The sequence below is a fragment of the Gobio gobio genome (genome assembly GCF_949357685.1).
Source record: "Gobio gobio genome assembly, chromosome: 17".
NCBI classification, from domain to species: Eukaryota; Metazoa; Chordata; class Actinopteri; order Cypriniformes; family Gobionidae; genus Gobio; species Gobio gobio.
In genome coordinates, this window is record NC_137110.1 from 12,203,531 (window position 1) to 12,223,614 (window position 20,084).

The 20,084-nt window shown below is 39.3% G+C and overlaps 1 protein-coding gene across 2 annotated transcripts; it reads right to left on the bottom strand.

Annotated features, from left to right (window-relative positions):
- Nucleotides 1–1,803: 1,803 nt before the first annotated feature.
- LOC307141417 (uncharacterized protein) lies at nt 1,804–19,241 on the bottom strand. Of its 2 annotated transcripts, none has more exons than XM_079841608.1 (11): nt 19,037–19,241; nt 16,826–17,015; nt 16,527–16,618; nt 13,641–13,873; nt 13,316–13,552; nt 13,124–13,201; nt 12,783–12,999; nt 10,474–10,682; nt 9,697–9,769; nt 5,795–5,912; nt 1,804–2,228 (listed from the first exon to the last, which is right to left on the bottom strand). In XM_079841608.1, the coding sequence occupies exons 1-11, from the start codon at nt 19,128–19,130 to the stop codon at nt 2,033–2,035; spliced, it is 1,737 nt and encodes a 578-aa protein (XP_079697734.1). In that variant the 5' UTR covers nt 19,131–19,241; the 3' UTR covers nt 1,804–2,032. The 2 variants fall into 2 exon arrangements, with proteins under 2 accessions (XP_079697734.1, XP_079697735.1); XM_079841609.1 differs by having other exon boundaries at nt 13,130–13,201; nt 19,037–19,235.
- Between the last annotated feature and the right edge of the window lie 843 nt (nt 19,242–20,084).

The window sequence follows — 20,084 nt, forward strand, 5'->3', positions numbered from 1 at the left end:
AACATTACTGGTGTGCTTCTTGAGACAAAACAATGCAACTGACATATAAGATATGCCAGTGCAAGTTGCTTTCAGTTAAAACAGCTCTAACATGCATTTTAGAATAGCCATAAGCCTAGTCTGTGAAACCAGGGGACTGATGTTTAAACCTACTCAGAGGATCTATTTAATGTAACTTTGGCATTAAATAATAATTGAGTCCGGATTAGTGGTATATTTCAGATTTTAAACACCTCAAAACATGCATATTTTGTATTCTTGGATCTAAATGTGAATATCTTGATAGGTAATGTGATTCCGGGATTCAGATCAGTCACAGAATCTAACATAACAATGAACCTCTCCAACACCAATCTCCTCATTTACAGTACTAATTATGTAAATATCTGGCCTGAGTATCCGAGCTGATGGCATAATATTACAGGCATTTATGTGTATACCTGCTATCCTATTGCTTTACTAATGGAACTAATTGGCCACTCCTTTAGAATAATTGCAGTGACTGGGGTCAAGTTCTCCACTGGCCTTTTCATTCAAGTATTGTTTTTCGGCATATACACAGAACAGAGAGCAATTAAGATAACAGTGGGAAGAGGTCCTTGCAGGGCTGCTGATGATGAAAGAGACTGGTAGCGTTATGCACAAGGTTGAACACGGGTGGATGTACCCAAACGAGCGTGAGAGCGGGTAGTTTTGGGATATGTAGCATTACAAATGCATCGTAAATTTATGATGCATCTGAATCAGGGAGCAAATTTAGCAGTGATTACATTTGGAGAGTAGTGGCAGCCTTGACCTAGCATTTAGCACAAAAGTTGTGCTGTTCATATTTTACCAATGTGAGTTGAAATTTGGCTTTGTGATTTCCACTGTAAGTCTGAATGTTTTAAAAAGTAATAGCATACCTCTCTACAACAAGCTGCATGTATGGGGTAAGTTACGCGGCGAAGTTGAAAATTAGGTGCGGCCACAAATTTTGCAGGCAAAAAAAGGGTGAATTGTCTAATTGAGTTAATGAAAGACAGATTTCTTTTGGTCAGCACGGCAAATTTGCGTGTCCAACATGAACACGAGTCAAATCTGTGTTGCAGAATTTTTCGTGTACACACAAAACTCCCGATTTCTGTTAGAATGACTGGATTTTGCTCACAAAATTTTGCCAAGCAATGGTAAATGTAGTCGCAGCCTCGGACGTCACGCCGACAGACCATTGGCTGAACATCTGATGCATATGACGCACTTATCTGGAAACGCTTCAGGAATTTCGAAGTCGTCATCTGATTGGTTGAATTCTACAGGATGTCCGCAAGACGTGTGTGTTGTGTTCTTTAACGGTCCGCCTGGAAACAAATGCCGCGACTCCAAACTCCCTCGTAGAAGAAGAACGCCATTGTGTTTACAACTGAGCGCTTAGCAGGATCAACTAAACACTGGATTTTCAAAAGTATGTGAAGTTTGTGGATCCATTGTTGCAGTAAACTTAAAAAACGTTCATGAATTAATAATTTGTAGATGCACGCCGGTCTGTTATTGCAGGGACATCGACATTACATTTTCACGCCCTTAAACGTGACGTGGAACAAAACAAGCTGTGATTGGTTGCATTACATGTCAGTCAAACGTCCACTTGGGCGGTCCTTGACCAATGAAAGCTGCGATGGAGTCCAGACCTTCTGCCGTCAGTCTGAAGGTCTGGCTACGTGAGACTACGGTTAATGTGACCGCACCGGAAGTGTGAGCATATACCACTAAATAAAAATTGTGTTACCTTTTAATCAGAAAAATTTGGAAAACAAAAACATGTGGAAAACAGTGTTTATTGCAAAAGTGTTCAAATGTAAAAAGCTAGTAAAAAGAGTTGTTTACAACTGAGACGCTATACAAGTTCTAACCCTGGACCCTTTGATTCCTTGTAATGTACAGTACATCCCTTCACTAATGTACTGCATCATTAAAATCAAGTTAGCCTCTCAGTCTCCTTTAGGAACAGTAGGTGAGAGTGTATTACCAAATCCGAAAAGGCAAACTTTCTTTACCACAGACTCTGACCACCCTCTATGACTAAGTTATGCCCTGTCATGTAGTCAGAGGCGTCAGATGCCAAGTATACCACTGCAGCTTGGAGGTCTGTCACTTGAGCCAGTCGTCCGGCTGGGATATCTGACAGCCAGCGCTGAACTAGAGGCTCCAGACTCTCTGAATGGATGAGAGGGGTGTCAACAATACCACTGTAGAGAAAGAGAGAAGGAGAGAGAGAGATCAGACATGAGAGGCAGGGAGACAGTGTTGTTTCAGGGCCAGTTGCTTCAGTTATAGCAGTCACAGTGACATAAAATGAAGTTGGCTATCCTTCAAGGACCTCAGTAGTGAGCAGAACAGCTCTGATGTTGTTTACACTGGTTCATTTTGTTTTGATGGATGGATAGTGTGATTGACACACTCCAAACTGAACTTCAGAAGTCTTAAAGCTGACATGAAATCAAAACTGAACCTATTTACTTTTCAGACTGATCTCATGAAATAGCGTATGTATGACACGCCAATTCGCTATGCCATTTTGGCGTGCTATCAAGACGCATTATTGCTTTTTAGCGTGTTTATCAATGCCGTTTCATTCTATCCCCCTACACTGCTCCTACCCCTAAACCTACCCATCACACACAAACACATACACACACACACTGCCCCTGCCCCTAAACCTACCCATCACAAGAAACATTGTGCATTTTTACATTTTGAAAAAAGCATAATTTAGTATGTTTATAAATCCATTTACATTCACGCGGAATCACACGCCGTACACATACACGCGGAACCACACGCCATACACATACACGCAGAATCACACGGCATACACATACATGCGGAGATGATGTTCGTTTCGGCGTACACATACACGCGGAATCACACGGCGTAGACATACACGCAGATAGCTCAAAATGCGTACAGATAACACGCCATTTGGCTTTAGAAAGTGGATGCGTACAGATAACACGCCATTTGGCTTTAGAAAGTGGCGTGTATGTTTATGCAAAGTCATGATGTCATGTTGGACTTTTTTAAAACCTGGTTCCTGGTCTTTTGGTGCAATTTTGTCTTCATGATCTTTCATTAAATCTATTCACACTACCTCTAAAATGACCTGTTCAGTGTAACCTAAACCGTGCAATAACTGTTTTATATAACTCCTATAAACCAGTAGCCAACATTTCACCAATGTTTTTTAAAAGATAATAATTTGTGGGTTTTCTTTATATCGATAATAATCGGATGGGCTGAGAGCCTTTTCCAGTCGTGCGATTTTCCCCAGTATCAGCACTAGAACCATTCCGCTTACAGCGACAGTCATTTTTTTTTAAATACTACTGTTATTGTGTCTCAAAATGTAGTTTTTAGATGAGAATGTAGTTATTTAGACCTCAAATATGTGACTCGTATACAAACATAGGGCCTGTTTTACAATTTGTTTAAAAGCTTTTGGAGATGTGAGCTCCATCAGCGGCCATTCAGCGCTCATGTACCCGCAGAGAACAGCTTCATCTCGGCCAGTCCTTTGGGAATTTGCCACTGGCTCTTACTGTATGTACATAGTGGTTAAACATGAGACATAATTCATTTGGGGTATATCAAACAGACAATCTTTGGTCTTATTAATCTATTACTACTTCCAGAGCAAACGGGGAAAATTAAGATTCATAACGTTATATTTAGGCTGTATTTAACTTGAACCCTGTATAAGAGTGCTTGTATTTATTTCCTATTGCCTTTTATAATGGCTATTGTCGTTCCTTTAAATATTGTTATTCAATAAATATTATTTTATATAAATAATATGCCGTGTTTGGTATTGAGAAAGGGTCCATTAGTGATCGTGATTATGGACTTCAGTGAAAGTCACATTATTATGCCATTAGATGGCAGGAAAGACTGTCTTTATGAGTGACTGATTGTAAACTATATCGCTTTCCTCAGCGGATATTCAAACAGATTTTTTTATAATGGATATAATATTATGAACATCGACCTGAAGAATGAATGCTATATCAGATGCAGGTAAAACACTTGTTTAGTCAATCTCTCTATCATAATACTCTACTCCACATAATACATTAAGCTTCAATGAAGCGGCTCAGCGTTCCTTCGTTACTAGTTCTAAAGTGCCGTTTTAAAATTGGTTTTAAGGAGGTTTGGGCTCAACTGTTAAACTGTCAACTTGAGATTTGAATCCATGGCAGAAGGAAGTAGTTCTGCATTGTTTCTTATTTATTTACACACTTGTGCCGTTGAACTGTTGTATAAACACAATAACAAACTCGTAGCCGTGCGATATGGCTGTATATCAGCACGCTCTGATTGCCTACGGCCGAATCACAGCCATATCGCACTCCTACTCGTGTGATATTGCTCCTAAATATCAAATAAATGCTGTTCTTTTGAACTTTCTATTAAATCTCAGAATCCTGTTTCCACAAAAAAAGCAGCACAACCTTTTTTTTACTGAGAATAACTTCCTTATGTTATAGTCGGCACTAAAAGTTGAACTAAAGAGGTGGAGGATCAACAAATGTCCACATCAACTGCAGTTTTGAAATTATGTTTGAAATTCAGTGGCGCTTTTGTCCCTATCTAAAGGAAATGCACACCAATTTGGAACGAACGAACTTGGGAACTATGGGAAATACAGCGTGTCTGTTCACACACTCAACGACTGACGAAATCCCCAACAGCTTTCCAGGCCATTTAAGCCTGGCCAAACAGATTCAATTCGACTTGATACCAAATCCGCGGCTAAATCAGAGGCGCTGTAGTAGCATGTGACACCGTTGGTTAGCATATTTAAATCTCAATTATATTTCTCGTCAGCACAGCTTTATCTGGGAACCTGTCCTGGCAATCAAAGGCTTACTGTTTTCCCTCTGCCAATTTTGTAGATAATGCAGCTTTATCACCGTCACGGCTAAAGTTGCCAATGAAATCAGGTGGCAGTCAACCTCACACGCGCTAATTGTGGTACCCCCCCCGCCCCCATGCATATTTACCAACCGTCACTTCACAGAAATCAGGGGCCCATTGAGAGACCTCGTATTTGAGGGAGGGGTGGGAGTTCGACAGAGAGAAAATAATTTCTTCCTCGCAAATTCAAATTAGAAAACAAGCTTGTGCTTTACAGAAACGAATAAAGGGCACATGCATGCGTGTTGCGGATTTGCTGTGGGAACCACGGGGGCTTGGGGATGCTCGGCTTCAAGCGACACACACACGCTTCCTCTTGCTCTTTTCTTCCTTTCCTCAGAAGAACTGCGCTGACAAATAGATACAAACAAGGCTGCCATTGTTTTCCTGACACTTCTGCTGAAGAGGCTAATTTGAATCCCTAATTGAATATAACAATTAAAGAAACTGTTTGCTCTACTCATCCCTCTAGACGTCATCCAATTAAGCCGGATTGCATTGTTTCACACTGTAATTTAGTAACTGAGTCTCAATTGTGTGGCCCATTGTGGAAAATAATGCTTTTGACCCTGTCAAAACAAATTAAGTTTCCACTTAAATATCAGAAAGTCCTCTCTCTGTTTAATTGGTGCAATGCACATATGAAGAGAGAAAGGCCTTTTTTGTTTGCACAAAAAGTTGGCATTGATTCATGTGTTACATTCGAAAACGCAATACTGGGAAAAACCGGAGCACGTGACTCTGCTTAAGATTGCACGTCGTGGGAAATAATCAAGTTAGCAGCAATAAAAGGTATTCCAGTGAAATTATGAAAGCACAGTCTATGGTCTGTCGCACTTACGGGGAGATGCAATTGACTCGAACGCCTCGGTCGATCCACTCTGTGCCCAGGGTTTGAGTGAGCTTTACCACCCCAGCTTTGGATGTGTTGTAGGACAGTTGCTTCTGTGGGTGCGGCACTGATGAGAAGGACACAACACATTTAAAACTTATTAAGAACATTTTTATCAGTTTCCTGTCATTTCAACTCTTTCTGACAGTGAAATCTCATTAAGTGATTTGATGAAGTGTATTTCCTATACTGGACAATTCAGTTGCCTTGGGTCCTTAAATATTCTTCCCATTGATTTTCTCCATAGGGATTTTAAAAACACCTTAAATAAAGAGTTCTGGTTTGTTATCATTAAAAAATTTGTCTGTGGAGAAAATATAAACAAAAAAAAATTATGTCACAGGAGGAACCCCTGTTTTGCTACTTGCTATTAAAGAGTTAGTTGACCGCAAAATTTAAATTCTGTCAGTAATTACTCACCCTCATGTCGTTCCACACCCGTGAGACCTTCATTCATCTTCGGAACACAAATGAAGATATTTTTTGGTGAAATCCGAGAGCTTTCTGTCCCTCCATTGGGAGCTACGCAACTACCACATTCAAGCCAGTAGGTGGAGCACCACGACGCATACGTGTCGTGTTGACTGGAGAGCTGACGTACTTCCATGAATGCGCTTTGGATAATATTATTTTGCAAATAAAGCGGTAAATTATGTTTTTTGTGTGCAAACAAAGCACACGCATTGCTTCATAAAATTGAGGTTAAACCATTGGAGTCACATGGATTATTATAATGACGTCTTTACTACCGTTCTGGACCTTGAATGTGGTAGTTGCGTAGCTCCCAATGGGACAGACATTTCGGGTTTCATCAAAAATATCTTCATTTGGTTTCTGAAGATGAGCAAAGGTCCCACGGGTGTGGAACGACATGAGGGTGAACCCAACAAGTTTCATTTTTGGGTGCGCTAACTCTTTAAAGTTAACACCCAGGTGGTAATTCTAGATTAATTTTACTGGATAACACGTTTGTACACACCTCACGATGAGCCATCAATAATTTTGGTCCATTTTCCCAGAAGAAAAATTCAAATGAGTGCATCTGCTAACGTAATGGAACCAGCATTGAAGCAATTTGCGAAAAGTGTTACATCAATAAATTGAAATGAATTAAATAAACCAACTTTTAAACACACATTAAAATCCATTTCATACTATATAATGACCTAAACATGTGATTAATACAAGGCCCGATTACTTCATTCCCCTCATAACTCAGCGAGAGGGTCTTGAACTCCAATGTGACATGAAAACACTTTCATTAGCTTTTGGGACCCCGCAGATGAAGCGATGTAAAATTAATTACTGGGGATGTTCGGTGTGCATCATCTTCAGGAACAAAGGCAAAACGCCATTTGTTTGCCTTGACCATCACAGATGCTCGACGCTGCATGCGATGCAGGGGAAAAGGGGCTCGCTTGATTAATCATCACGAGGGAGGCTCCAAGTTACATGCAACTTTAGTAGTTAACCCCGTCACCCTGTGATCTCACTGCCAAATTGCCGTGGTTGGGAGCGGGATGATAAATACGGCACAGCTGTGCGAAGGCAGCGGCCAGTCCTGTGGAGATGGGTTTGCGCTCTCCGGCCCCTCGTTTGTTTTAAAGGAGAAACGCTAACCGGACAATTGTCAGGTTGCGCTGGGCCTGGTTTCTGAGGGAAACCACTGCTATTAAAAAAAAATGAGGCCGTTCTTTGCCTACAAACAAGCTTTAAGACTCAAGGTCTGTCTTATCGCCGCACAAAAAGGCCAACATGTATTAATCCTAGCAAAAAATGCAGTGAGAGAACAGGCCCTTTTATGCCTCAGAGCGGCATTGATGTTTCAAAGAATATTGAGGTTTTAAAGAGCAGTCAGCTTGAGAGGATAAAGAGGAAAGTGAAACATATCTTCAATCACATTTAACATTCATACAGATTTTCATTTCACATTTTAAGAGCAGGGAAACAAGGCTTTTCTCTGATCTGTAAATTTCAGAGATGTTGCAGGTCAAAGTGATGTCATAAGACAGAGTCTGATTTGTCATCCAAGGCCCATGAGTATTAAAGGGCTCGCTCACTCACCCAAAAAAAAAGGCAATTCTGTCATAATTTTGTCACCATCATGTCGGTCCAAACCCATGTGGTTTCTTTATACAGTGGAACAAAAAAAATATGTTTTGTGGAATGCTGTCTGGATAAAATCTGTTTCTCACACAAGGCAAAATAATTGAAATATAGTGCATGAGTCATGTGAACTACTTTTATGGTGCCATGTTGTCTTTTTTAATGCTTGACAGCTCCTGTTCACTATATCTTTTGCTGTATGGTATAAAAAAGCAGCATGAACATTCTTCTAAACATTTCTGTTTGTGCTCCACAAAGGAAATAAACTCATATGGGTTTGAAATGACACAAAGGTGTATAATTGATAACAGAATTTTGGGGTCAACTAACCCTTTAAAAGCCATTCTGCTTGGGTATCACTTCATGTGTAAATGCATGACGCCACCTGTCTTCCATGTTAGGTCAAATACCTCTTTCATGCACAGGCCGAACAGCAGAAAAATACAAATCCAAACAGATAATTTGAAATATTCCAATATATCTAAAGTGGTCGAAGGGAATGCAGAAGAGAAAAGGAGATGGGAAAACACTGCTATTCACCAGATGGACAGAGACGGTGTCATTGTGCATTTTAATTGGACTTTCAAGATGCATTCCCTAACTTGGCTACAACAGCCCCCATCTGATTACACATTATGACAATATTATAACAGATGTCCAGGCCAATAAAGAAAATTCCTGAAGGACTGTATGTAATGTGAGTAATTGATCACTTTTTTCCCTTGCCCTCTACTCCCCCTTCCTTCTCTCTCTCTCTCTCTCTCTCTCTCTCTCCACTTCCTTTTAGCAGCATGCTCCTGTGTTACAGATTGCACCCACAGTTGGGACTAGCGTCCATATGGTACACAAGTTTATTGGCTACTTGACTACACTGTTGATGGAGTGCTGCTGTTGCACAGCGAGGGACCTGTTGGAAGAATTGTTACGCTGCGTAGCAAATAAAGTTCCTTTACAGCATGCTGCATAAAAACCAAATACTGTTTTTTTTTCTGCAGCTCTAGACAGAGCACCTAGGACCAGCGGCATACCAGGAAGTCCCTTTACACGAGACTGAACAAGTTGCAATTTACAGCCTTTCAACAGTGTTACAGTTGTCATGTTTATAATGATGCAAAAACAGTCTTGTGAGGGGCAATACGGTTGAACAAACAATAAAAGGGTCAGTGATTTTAGGTGGTTGTACACAAAGACAGTTTGAGCACAAACACAATGTCAGATCTGTAAAGATGTATTGCAATTCAGCAGCTTTTCTTGGCTGGTTTTAGTCGTTTGCAGGCCGTTTACGAACCTAAAGATGATTCCATTAATAGCATGTTTCTAATATCTGTATTAAAATTCATTTTGATGTAGTATAAAGTAAAAACCGCCAGGGTGATCAAACAATGAAGAACATAATGAAGAAAAAGCCTCATTAAAAGAAAACCTTATCAAGTAGTATGGCATAACTTGTACTATACACACACAAATATAATGTCATTCTTTTTTAAACTTTTCATTGTAAATACTGGTATTTTTTCAAAAACTTGTTGAAACCAACATGAATATAAAGAGTACATTTCTAAGGGCTTGGCACATGTTTTAAACCATTTTCCCTTGTCTTTATCATGGACACGTGTATACCTATACGGTATTACAAAAACATTTATTTCCAAAACCCCACCCCTACGTTTGATGAGAGTATTAAATTCAGAGGGAAGAGACAGTGTAATATCTCAGCTTATGGCAGCATAAAAATCATCACTCACCTATTAAACTGGCCATGGAAGCTGTGTTGATTATCTTGCCGTATCCTTGCTTTAGCATGACACGACCGGCCGCCTGAGGCGGTAATTTGAGGGAGAGAAGAGACAAATGTGCTTTCAGAGGAAAGTATTGACACCTTCACTAATCAGACTTCCACGTCTACAGTCTACAGGGAGAGGAATAACACTCCCCGCATGAGGAGAGAGACAAAAAGTGTCAAAAACTCTGGGCGTTCATTTTAATGCGCGCGAGGCATCTCCATCACCTCCCGGTTTTGTGTAAAACAGCTTACTCTGATTTATCTGGTGCCTGGCAGGATTTAATGTCTTCTAATGCTGTAGGTATGAAATCACTTTCCTTCACACTTCTCTGTTCACCTATCAGAGCTTTTATTCCATCTCCCGGGAAATGTCAGAAACTAATGGAAAAGTTGTTGCTAATATACAAAAGCAATTAGAATCTCCAAAAGTTTGGGAAAATACAAGTAGTTGCAACCCATGTGACAAAATGTTAAAGCTGCTTTTTAACACACAAAAAATGCATGGTGATCAATGGCTGTTAGATTCAGTGGCAGTTTTGCTTGGTTTAGTATGATATAGTTTTATGTAAGGTGGGGATTTGAACCAGTTAAACAAAAAACACAATTACTGGTGCCTCCTGGTGACATCATGATGCTGGGGACTGACTGTGGATCTACAATTTTTTTCAGCAATTCTTAATCTAAATGATTTATCTCAGCTGGAATTAATGACAAACAAAATACATAAATGATGTGGTACCTGGCAACACATGAAAGTCCCTCTGAGGTTAACGTTAAAGGTTTGGTCCCATTCTTCTAGGCTGGTGTCCTCACTAGCTGAGTTTTTGTTGATGCCAGCGTTGTTGCAAGCGATGTGAATTGTGCCCCATTTTGAAACAATGTCGTCAATCATCTGCTGAACGTCCTCTGGTTTGCTAATGTCTGCAGCCACAGCCATGCTCAAAATGCCTGGAACGACATACATAAGAAACCAAATGATAAGACAAAGTCTAACATGCAAAAAAGCTACTTAAAATGTCCTAATTGAACTAAGGCCTAATCCTGGCTTAATCTAAAGCCTGTCTGCGAAACCAAGCCAGTATGTGTTTGTGTGTTCTTTTTTTTTTTTTTTATCCCGGTGGGGACTTCAACCTGAATGCACACTGACTCATGGGGACTCGTGTCACCGTGGGGACCTAAATTGAGGTCCCCATGAAGAAACAAGCTTATAAATCATACAGAATGAGTTATTTTGAAAATGTAAAAATGCAGAAAGTTTTCTGTGATGGGTAGGTTTAGGGGAAGGGTTAGTGTAAGGGGATATAAAATACAGTTTGTACAGTATAAAAACCATTACGTATATGAAAAGTCTCCACAAAGAGTAAACCAGATGTGTGTGTGTGTGTGTGTGTGCTAAATTATGTTATAGACAAAAGATGTCAAAAATCAGTCTGAACAGCAGGAAGCTGATTTTCAGTTTGGTACTATGATACTAGGGCGCCATCTGCTGATCAAATCAAGTAATGTAAACATTATAAATAGAATAGTATGCTGCATTTTTATTATCACTTTGGTCCCACTTTATATTTGGTGGCCTTAACTACTATGTACTAACATAAAAAAAAAAATAAGTACAATGTATTAATTGTGTTCATATTGTATTTCAAAACCCTTTAGCTGATATTGAGGTGGGATACAGGTAAATTTAGGGACATGTGTGGTGGTATGGGTAAATTTAAGGGTGGGGGGGGGGGGGTTGTAAGAGAAGTTTCAACAGTGTAATTATAAATGTAAGTACAGAAATTATTTACAAATGTAAATAAAATGTAAGTACAATGTAAAAATATGTATGTACACAATAAGTACATTGTATCAAATTATTCATTTAAATGTTAGTACATTGTAGTTAAGGCCACCTAATATAAAGTGGGTCCATTATTTTTTAATTATTTATATTTGTTCCATGTCAGTAAAACTTTGTGAATTTTATATTTTCATTTTAGTTTAAGTTTTAGCAATTTTATGCACTTTTGTAAAAAAAAAATTCATTGTTTCTAGTACTTAACCTAAACAACTTAATTCAGTTAGTTGCAGAGGACACACCCAGTTTTACATTCTTTAAAGGGTTAGTTCACCCAAAAATGAAAATTCTCTCATTAATAATTACTCACCCTCATGTCGTTCGACACCCGTAAGACCTCCGTTCATATTCGGAACACAAATGAAGATATTTTTGTTGAATGCTGATGGCTGAGAAAGGCTTCAGATAGGCCTCCATTGGCATTCAGTACATTAATACTCCCAAGACCCATAAAAGGCACTTAAAACGTTACAAAGTCCATCTCACCACAGTGGCTCTACAATAATTTTACGATGCGACGACAATAGTTTTTGTGCGCGAATAAAATCAAAATAACACCTTTATCCAACTTGTTCTTGTCTTCCGTGTGTGCCTCCACGACGCATGCGCGAGAATATGACGTAGCGCCAGCGTTCGGGAATCCATGAAATGCACACTTTATCCCCATTTTGAGAACTACGCTGAGACCTAAAGCATGATCAATGTAGAATCCAACAGCTTAGACACGCGCGTCTTCCTCTGATTGTAAACAAATCCCTTCTGGGTCATGTGTCCGAGCGCCGGATCTGCGTCATATTCTCGCGCATGCGTCGTGGAGGCACACGGAAGACAAAAACAAGTTGGATAAAGGTGTTATTTTGATTTTTTTTTGCGCACAAAAACTATTGTCGTCGCATCGTAAAATTATTGTAGAGTCACTGTGGTGAGATGGACTTTGTAACGACGTTTTAAGTGCCTTTTATGCGTCTTGGGAGTATTAATGTACTGAATGCCAATGGAGGCCTATCTGAAGCCTTTCTCAGCCATCAGCTTTCAACTAAAATATCTTCATTTGTGTTCCGAATATGAACGGAGGTCTTACGGGTGTCGAACGACATGAGGGTGAGTAATTAAATGACAGAATTTTCATTTTTGGGTGAACTAACCCTTTAAGTTTTAATCTAATATTTATATTTAATTTAGTTTCAATTACCGAAAAAAACACTTACCTTTCAAAGTTAGTTCACGGGCCACATGTTCAGCCTTTCCTTTGTCCATGTCTATGATGGCGACTTTGGCTCCAGCCTCTCCGAGAGCATGTGCGAAGGCCCTGCCGATGCCCTGACCGGCCCCGGTCACATAGGCCACTTTCCCATCCAAACGTAACCTGTCCAGCACTTGCTTCCCTTGGACTCCTCGAAACACCTCGTCATACGTTACAGTGCTCTATGAAGCATAGATCACCATCATTGCATCAACAGGTGTACTAAAGTTTTATATCAGCTTTGTCATATCAATTAGCATAAAAAGCAATTATTTAAGGCAAAAATCATTGAAGACATAAAAATACCTCCACCTGTGTGTTTGCCTGAGGTGTGTAGGGCACTCTTCGTATTATAGTGAGGCCATCTCTCAGAGGAATAATAACCTATAAACAATGGGTCAAATTCAGACACATGACTAAAATATCTGATTGTTTATTGTAAAATATTAATTTTGTAACATGTATAAAAGTTCACATTTGAGAGAATTGCATGCACACCTGCTCTACCCGAGGATCATTTGTGACAAACTGATTAAAATCTCGCAAGGCTTTTCCAATATCATCTTCTGAATCCTTGAGGTAGACTCTCCCTTTAAACAGTGTGTTGTCAACACATATAACACCATCTATCCGCAGAAGGTTATGGTCCAGGAGGAACTTGTAGTAGTTAATGTAGTTCTGTTTGTCTGCATCGATGAAAACCATGTCAAACTGCTCTCCTGAGGCAGCTAATTCCTGCAAAATAGTGGAATTTGTTTAAACAAAAGGACATGTTTAACAGCTCAAGTGACTGCTGACATGTAGAGCTGATAGGGTGTCCAACCTTTAGGGTATCCATAGCAGGCCCAGTCTTTACAGTTATCTTTTTACCATGGGGCGACTTGTCAAATATAGGTTGTGCGAAGTCTTTCAGGTAAGGCTCAAGCTCACAAGCAATAAGTTGGCCGTTTTCCGGTAAGGCTTCTGCCATTGACAAGGCCCCATATCCTGTGAACATTCCTATCTCTAAGACCCTCTTTGCTTTGCTCATGTGGACCAGCATCTTCAATATCTGACCTATAGAATGACAATAAACAGTCTTAAAATATAGTTTGCACAGATCTCTAAGACCCTCTTTGCTTTGCTCATGTGGACCAGCATCTTCAATATCTGACCTATAGAATGACAATAAACAGTCTTAAAATATAGTTTGCACAAATGCGCTACTGTTTAAAAGTTTGGGGTCGGTAAGTTTTTTAAACGTTTTTGAAAGGTCCCAAGGCTGCATTTACATTTGGTCGATAATACACAGTACATGTCTATGCTGATTTGATGCTCAAGTAACATTTCTTATTATCACAGTTGAAAATAGTTTTGCAGCTTGATTTTTTTTGTTTTGTTGAGAAAACATTTTTTCAGGATTCTTTAATAAAAGGATAGTTCACCCAAAAATGAAAATCAGCCCATGATTTACTCACCCTCAAGCCATCCTAGGTGTATATGACATTCTTCAGTAATATTAAAACATGTCCAGGCTCCTCCAAGCTTTATAATGAATGGCTGTTTCTGTTTTGAAAGTACATGTATCCATCATTAAACTAGGTTAATTAAGGCCTTCTGAAGCGAAGCGATGCGTTTGTGTAAGAAAAATATCCATATTTAAACTTTACAAACTCTAATCTCTAACTTCCCCTAACTGTCGTACGCGAGTTCACGAGAAACTGGCAGCCCAGCGTATGTCGTAGGCATAGCGTAAGTTCTGGTGACGAACATGAAAGCGCATGGAGGATAGAGCAAAACCAAACTCGGGCTGGATCCGAAATCGCCCCCTATACCCTCAAATAGGGCATTATTTGAGGAGGCAGCCATTTGTAGTGGTGTCCGAAACAATTGTGGACGTTATTGAGTGCACTCATTCAATCCCACATTGCACCGCAATAACGAGCGTACAGCCAATGTACACTCAACGGCTGTCCGACTTCACGCACTCGTTTTCATTCACTCCTTCAAGTGAACTATAACTTTGCCTGATGGCAAAGACTGAAAGACTCAGGAGGAGTTTCTTCCCCCAGGCCATCAGACTCCTGAACTCAGTCACGTGACTCACTTCACCCCCGCACACACATAAACATACAGTCTTTTAACATTAACATCCACATACTGCAATTGCACTGCACTTTACGTCCCTATTGTTACTGCGTAACAACCTGTAATAAACCTTGCACATTATACTTCTTTATATATACATATTATATATTTTATGTTAACCACTTATTTTTAAGTCTACAGTTTATCTCACTTATCATATCCACATATTTTTTTATATTTTTATTTTTATCTTATTTCCTATTTTTATCTTTTACTTGATTTATTTATAATTCTACTTATGTTAATACTTTTTATTCTAATTTTATTCTATTTCTATTTAATTTCTTGTAACTGTTATTTGCACTGTCCATGGAGCGGACCTGTTTACATTTCACTGCCAGTTGTATATTGTGTATATAACTGTGTATGTGACAAATAAAACTCTTGAATCTTGAATCTATATTAGTTGACTAACGTAGGGAATAGTGAAAGAGGCTTTAGGGGGCGATTTCGGATTCAGCCTTTGTTTTGTTCGCGAGAACCATGGATATACATAATAAAGGCTAGATGTCTTACGGCGGAGTCTCTAACGCCATAACCGGCGGCCATCTTGTCACAGGCAAGCTTTCTGGCGGGCTCTGTGGTACCTGATGTAAGGTGAGTGATCTGCACGAACACAAATACTCTTATCTCGCTGAAATCTTGACGGATTTACAAATGGTTTGGTTTCTTACAAAAGTTATTAGCGTGGCTATAATTCTGGATGCTTGAACAAATTATGAATAATTATTCATAAGTATGCAGTGTCATAACTACATGACGTTTATAACAAACCAAACATTTAGAAAATCGGTAGAAAATTTAGCAAGTTATGGTTATTTAAAAAGTACATGCACCATTACAACACAATGTTACGAGTGAGCGAGCTGACTGTGACAAGATGGCCGCCAGGTGCGGACGTCGACCTCTCGACCGCCTTTATTATGTATATCTATGGCGAGAACTATCATATTCTCACCGGAGTGTCCTACGTCATACGCTGGAACGTCTCGCGTGAACGCACTTACGACAAGTTAGAAGATTACAGTTTGTAAAGTTTTAAATATGGATATTTTTCTTACACAAACACATCGCTTCACTTCAGAAGGCCTTTATTAACCCCCCGGAGCCGTGTGGAGCACTTTTATGATGGATAGATGCACTTTTATGGACTTCAAACGGATACAGCCGTTCACTGCCATTATAAAGCTTGAAAGAGCCAGTACATTTTTATATAACTCAGATTGTGTTCGTCTGAAAGAAGAATGTCATATACACCTAGGATGACTTGAGGGTGAGTAAATCATGGGCCAATTTTCATTTTTGGGTGAACTAACCCTTTTAATAACTAGAAAGGTCAAAAGAAAGCCATTTATTAGAAACATCCTTTTTTGTAGCATTATAAATGTATTTACCATCACGTTTTGTCAATTAAAGGCATTCTTGCTGAATAAAAGTATTAATTTCTTTCCCAAAAAAAAAAAATCTTTCAGACCCAAACTTTTTAAAAAGTAGTATGAACTGATCAAACAAAGTAAGCAAAATTGAGATTAAATTACTAAATCTTGTATTTAAAAAATATTTGTATTTTCAAGATGTATACCTTCTACCTGTCCAGTGATGCATGTAATAGGAAGCCTGAATAAGGTTTTTCCATCCTCGTGCACCTTATTCCAGTCATGAGAAACTGATTTCCTACAGAAAAATAATGTGAATCTAAGTCAATCTAAGATGTTGAATTAACATATACTTCATTACAATAACATAACAGCATGTGAATTGTAGCCAAATAAGCTTGCACTGCACAAACAGCTCCAGGACAAACACAGAAACACACCCTCGACCCATCATTGACAGAACTAGTAATCTGCAGACCACACAGAGTTTTGGGTGAATAGTTACCTATACAACTCAGCCAACGGTTCACTCTCATGGCTGCTCATTTGTTCAAGGTAACCATCCAATCCGCTTGCGATGTCCAGGGCCTTCTGAAGATTATCGCGCAGCTCAGCTGGAATGTTTGCATTATTCTCCACAATCTCTTTAGCCTTCAGAAGGTACTCAACGACAAACTCCACAGGAGTATCTGAAACTAATATTCAAAAGATGGGTTAGTGAAGAAGTAGTATTAGTACTCCCTTTCAATGTATGTGATACAGCTAAAACACTGGACTTAAATTGCTAATGTCGACTACTACCTGGTAGTTGGCCTAAACCAGGGGTGTCCAAACTTGGTCCTGGAGGGCCACTGTCCTGCAGAGTTTAGCTCTTACTTGCCTCAACACCTGTCTGGAAGTTTCTAGTATGCCTAATAAGACCTTGAATAGCTGGTTCAGGTGTGTTTAATTGGGGTTGGAGCTAAATTTTGCAGGACAGTGGCCCTCCAGGATCAGGATTGGACACCCCTGGCCTAAACTAAGATTTAGAAGTGAGAACTGGTTATACAACACACCAAGATTGTGTAATGTATTACCCATACAGGTCACATATTATCAGATGACCTTTTAGCCTTTGAAAAATCCAAATGTATTGAACATGTGAGTCATGTTACTTGTCCTACTTGCAATCATTCAAAGATAACGAAAATTCTGGGAGCAATTTGTTGCCAACACCGTGTCTACACTGACAAGACCCATTATTATAAATTCGAAACATTTGACTTAAAGGAATAGTTCACCCAAAAATGAAAATTATCCCATGGTTGACTCACTCTCAAGCCTATAGGTGTATATGACTTTCATCTTTCAGACGAACACAATCGGATGTATATTAAAAAAATAGCATGGCTCTTCCAAGCTTTATAATGGCAGTGAATGCTGGTCCTGATTTTGTAATCCATACGATTGTGGGGGGTTAATAAAGCAAAGCTTCTGAAGCAAAGCGATGAGTTTTTGTAAGAAAAAAAAATCCATATTTAAAACTTTATAAACTAAAATAACTAGCTTCCGGCAGACGGTCTACGCAGGTCAACTTGCACCAAAAGAGTAACCCCTGACGCGAAGTATGATGTCGGATGTAGGAGTAGCGTAAGCTTTGATGACTCTCACGGTTCAAACTAATAGGACTGGGCAACAAACTCAAGCCCCTCTTCTCTTATATAAAAATCCGCCTACATTTCTCTTTAAAAACTCTTGTTTTAGACTTCTAATTTGTGACCGGTGTTTTATTTTGCTCTATCCTCTGCACTTCCGCGTTCGTCAATACGTCATGTGTCAGGTCAAGGGTTACATTTCACCGTAAATCGATGTACAGCTGTCTGTCGGAAGCTGGTTATTTTAGTTTATAGTTTTGAATATGGATATTTTTCTTACACAAACACATCGCTTCGTTTCAGAAGCCTTTATTAACCCCCTGGAGTTGTATGGATTACTTTTATGATGGATGGATGCACTTTTTTGGACTTCAAAATCAGGACTGCCATTCACTTCCATTATTAAGCTTGGAAGGCATTTTTTAATATATCTCTGATTGTATTCGTCTGAAAGAATAAAGTCATATACACCTATGGCTCGAGGGTGAGTAAATCATGGGATAATTTTCATTTTTGGGTGAAGTATCCCTTTAATTTGAAGGTTTGTGATTGGAGCGTCTTCAGCAAAAAATAATAATAATAATAAATCTGTTTTGTTGCACGTTCACTACTAGTCTCCACTCTTAAAAATTTGCTGGCATTTCCATTAAGAATCTTTAACATCCATGGAACATTTCCATTGTAGCCTACAAAATGTTATAGAGGAAATGGTTCTTTAGACTTTTTTTTATTTTTTTATTTCTTCTAAGAACTGGTTCTTTCGTGAACCAAAAATGGTTGTTCTATTGCACCGCTTCAAAAAAGCCCTTTTCTAACCTTTATTTTTAATAGTGTGTGACACTACGCTGTCTACTGGACACCTCTCTGACCGAGTTCAGTAACACACTAACCCTGACTGGAATCCCACTCGTGGCTTTTAAAGTTATTTTCGGCTGTGTGCATTCTCTCAGTAAGAGTTACATTAAGCACGCATGATATATGCTGCAACACACAAAACGTTATTTCAGAAAATGTGCAGTTTGACTTGTTATTTAGCAATCTGTAGTTCGGGAATACAAAGCGACGCACGTAAACATTCCTACCTTTTGCTGCCTGCATACTAGCGAATCCTCGTAGTTTTAGTTTGAAGAGTTGTGTTGGCGCGTTCTCCGTTGCACAAGCCCACCTTACAAGCATAAACGTTACGCAAACTATCACGTGACACACTTACACAAGTTAACAAATTCTCAGCCGTGTGCGTGTACACACACTACGCTTCTGAGCACGGTTGAGTTTGAGGCTGCTACTGTCTGACCTTGTGAATCCTAGTTCACGCCCCACACACAAACCCAGCCATTTGAGCCGTTTTTTAATCTGTTTATCCTTCAGGATATTCCCCTGGTTAAAAACTCGAGTTTAGGATAATGAAGGTTGTTATTTTAGATTGGTGATCAATACTTCTACAAACAACTTAAATTAGGCTATGGCGAGAGAATGTAATAGCCATTGAGCTCCACTGTCCTGCAGAGTAATGTAATTTATGACACAGTAGGAATTTTCAAGTAATCCTGAAAATGTTCAGGAGTGTCTGATCCGGGTTGGAGCTAAACTCCGCTTTTGTAGGGCAGGGCTGAACACCCCTGTTCACCCTGCAGGCGTAAAATGAGCTGTGTGAAACCCTGCAAGAAAATATCTAGTTAAAAATGATAGTTAAAAGATATAGTCAACTAAATATAAGATCAGACATGTAAATATTAACATTTGCACAATTTTTTATCTCAAAATACATATATTGAGAAGGGTACATGTGCATGTGGACCCAAAAAGGGGAAAAATACTGTACACATAACGATTGGAGGGCCCATAACAATCTCCTCTGAGGGCACCAGCCCAGCCCCAAAACGTGACTTCTACCCCAGAGGGATTTCTACTAAAAGAATGTGATTTCTACTGAGGGCAAATAACCCTCCCTCCTCCCCAACACCAAGTGCGAACGTTGAAGAAAAGTAGGCTAAGATTAATATATAACTGCTTTCTGCAAAGTCAGAATGTCCTGCACCACAGGCGAACATATTGGTTTTAGGTCACACTGACAAGACGACCACAAAAAATTAAGTCATGTGACCATTATACTCAAAACAGACTCAACTT